The following is a 2,147-nucleotide window of genomic DNA, read 5'->3' on the forward strand; positions in this document are numbered from 1 at the left end:
ATAATAATAATAATAAATAGCATTTTGTATAGCGCATATCCCCACTCGACAGCAAGCTCTGTGAGCTTTACACACTATACATGTATTATTAGGACACTCATCACATTCTCAGATTCCCAGGAAGCATACAGTGCAAGCAGCTGATTAGGCACTCAAACGCTAACAAACTGACAAGATCTTTCACTTCTGGCTGCAATTGCAAAAAGCTTAACCACTACTATACTCCATAGGCGCCGATAGTCTATTTTATTTTAACCCTATACGTACACCCTGGGGTCATTTTGTACCCCGGGGTTGTGTTCTTCTCATTTTAGAATACTTCTAGTACGAAGATCTCTTTGAAACTTTCTAAAAACAATCATTTTGACAGACTGCTATGCAAAGTGTACGGGTCGGATTAACGAGTAAATTTCCTCTTTGGAAAGTGGTGGCACAGAGTTCCCCACGTCGTATGCATACGATAGTAAAACACGACGTACGGATAGGGTTAAGTGGTGGCACAGAGTTCCCCACGTCGTATGCATACGATAGTAAAACAGGACGTGCGGATAGGGTTAAGTGGTGGCACAGAGTTCCCCACGTCGTATGGATACGATAGTAAAACACGACATACGGATACGATTTTTAAAAAGTATGCATACAATCTTCGACTTCTTTGCTCGATCATTAATTAAGTCATTTACGAACTGAACCGTGTATTCTACGACTGAAGCCTACAAAGTACATTGTGGCACAACGCGGTGGAATCAGGCTCTCGTCAATTTTTGGGCATGTAGAGTTACTGGTAGCATCTTAAAGGTTGTTCACTGGTCTTTACTTGGATGAAAAAAAATCCATTTATCTTGAATACAAATCGAGATATTTGCAAATGAAGGAGGTGGTGGTCGCCTGGTTTCAGAGATAAAATCAGTGTAAAAATGGCCACCAAAGATTAGTTATTTCCTTAGCTTAAGAGACTGTGGTAACAGACAATATATTTTTTTTTGCGCCTTTAATCAAAAGTTTTTCGGTCAAATCCTCAAAGAAATGTGTTCTTTAATGGGCATGAAAGGCGTTGAGCCAAAAAACAAAAATTCATTAAAAACTGACAAACCAGCAGAAAAATGCTAGTTTCTTCACTTTGATTATTTTGACGAGCGCCTGATTCCACCACGCTGCCTCACATTTAGTTTTCTTCGATTGGCCGTTTGAATAAGCTGGTCATCACGTTAAAAAGCGACGTTTTTCTGTCGACAGAGGGTAGTTTACTTGGAAAAACATGTTAGTGAAACATTACCTGATGCTGCTTGTTCTAGAACATAGCTCTGAGCAGACAATGTAATTAGCCAGCTGCGATAACTTGTAGACGATCAAGGTATGGCCATCACGGAAAAGAAACTCAGAGAAAAATTAGCCAACTCCATTTTAACAATACTGCGTTCTATTCCCACTCAAGTTCGTTGCGTAAGGGGGGCGAGGAAACATTGTGAGGCATCGTGTGAGTGTGTTTGTGTGTGTGTGTGTGTGTGTGTGTGTGTGTGTGTGTGTGTGTGAGAGAGAGAGAGAGAGAGAGAGAGAGAGAGAGAGAGAGAGAGAGAGAGAGAGAGAGAGAGAGTTGCAGAAAGGTCTTGGCCTGAAATGTCAAATGTAATCTCCTTGGGCTCGACTTTTCTACAACTGTTGAACATGAGAAGTAACCTCCAAAAACCCGCTAGTGGAGAGCAGCTGGTCCCAGAACAGTAAGGAGAACAGTCAATCACTGAAAAATCGTACCGTAGAGAACGTGGTCGTGTCCATATTGGCAATAGCAACAGTGCTGATACTGGCAAGCTGATCCGAACCCAGGTCTTCGAGGACTGAGGCAGGCAGGCCACCTGAACAGAACAAAAAGAAGAAAAACATTGGTTGAGTTTGTTGTTAGTGATCGTAATTTAGATAAATTATCATTTTCATACACTGAGAAGGACAGTGAACGACTTGTGTTGGCAGAGGCAGTAAATGTCCTGTTGAGAAAAGATTCTTTTAAGCAGATTCTGTCATAAAATATAGCCTACATAATTTTTTAAGAAGTAATTTTTACTCTTTCTCCCTCTCTCACCCCTCCCCATCTTTGCCCATTTGTCTATCTATCTCTCTCAGTCTCTCTCTCTCTCTCTCTCTCTCTCTCT

General features: G+C 41.2%; 1 protein-coding gene across 1 annotated transcript in view; it reads right to left on the reverse strand.

Annotated features, from left to right (window-relative positions):
- The window catches only part of LOC106013175 (stereocilin), a gene marked incomplete in the record, with an annotated part of 24,060 nt that overhangs the window by 6,731 nt on the left and 15,182 nt on the right, over positions 1 to 2,147 (reverse strand). The window contains 1 exon segment of the mRNA XM_013088200.2: positions 1,753 to 1,847. Within this exon segment, the coding sequence (XP_012943654.1) occupies positions 1,753 to 1,847 (95 nt within the window).

The sequence above is a fragment of the Aplysia californica genome, unplaced genomic scaffold, assembly GCF_000002075.1.
Source record: "Aplysia californica isolate F4 #8 unplaced genomic scaffold, AplCal3.0 scaffold00702, whole genome shotgun sequence".
NCBI lineage: Eukaryota > Metazoa > Mollusca > Gastropoda > Aplysiida > Aplysiidae > Aplysia > Aplysia californica.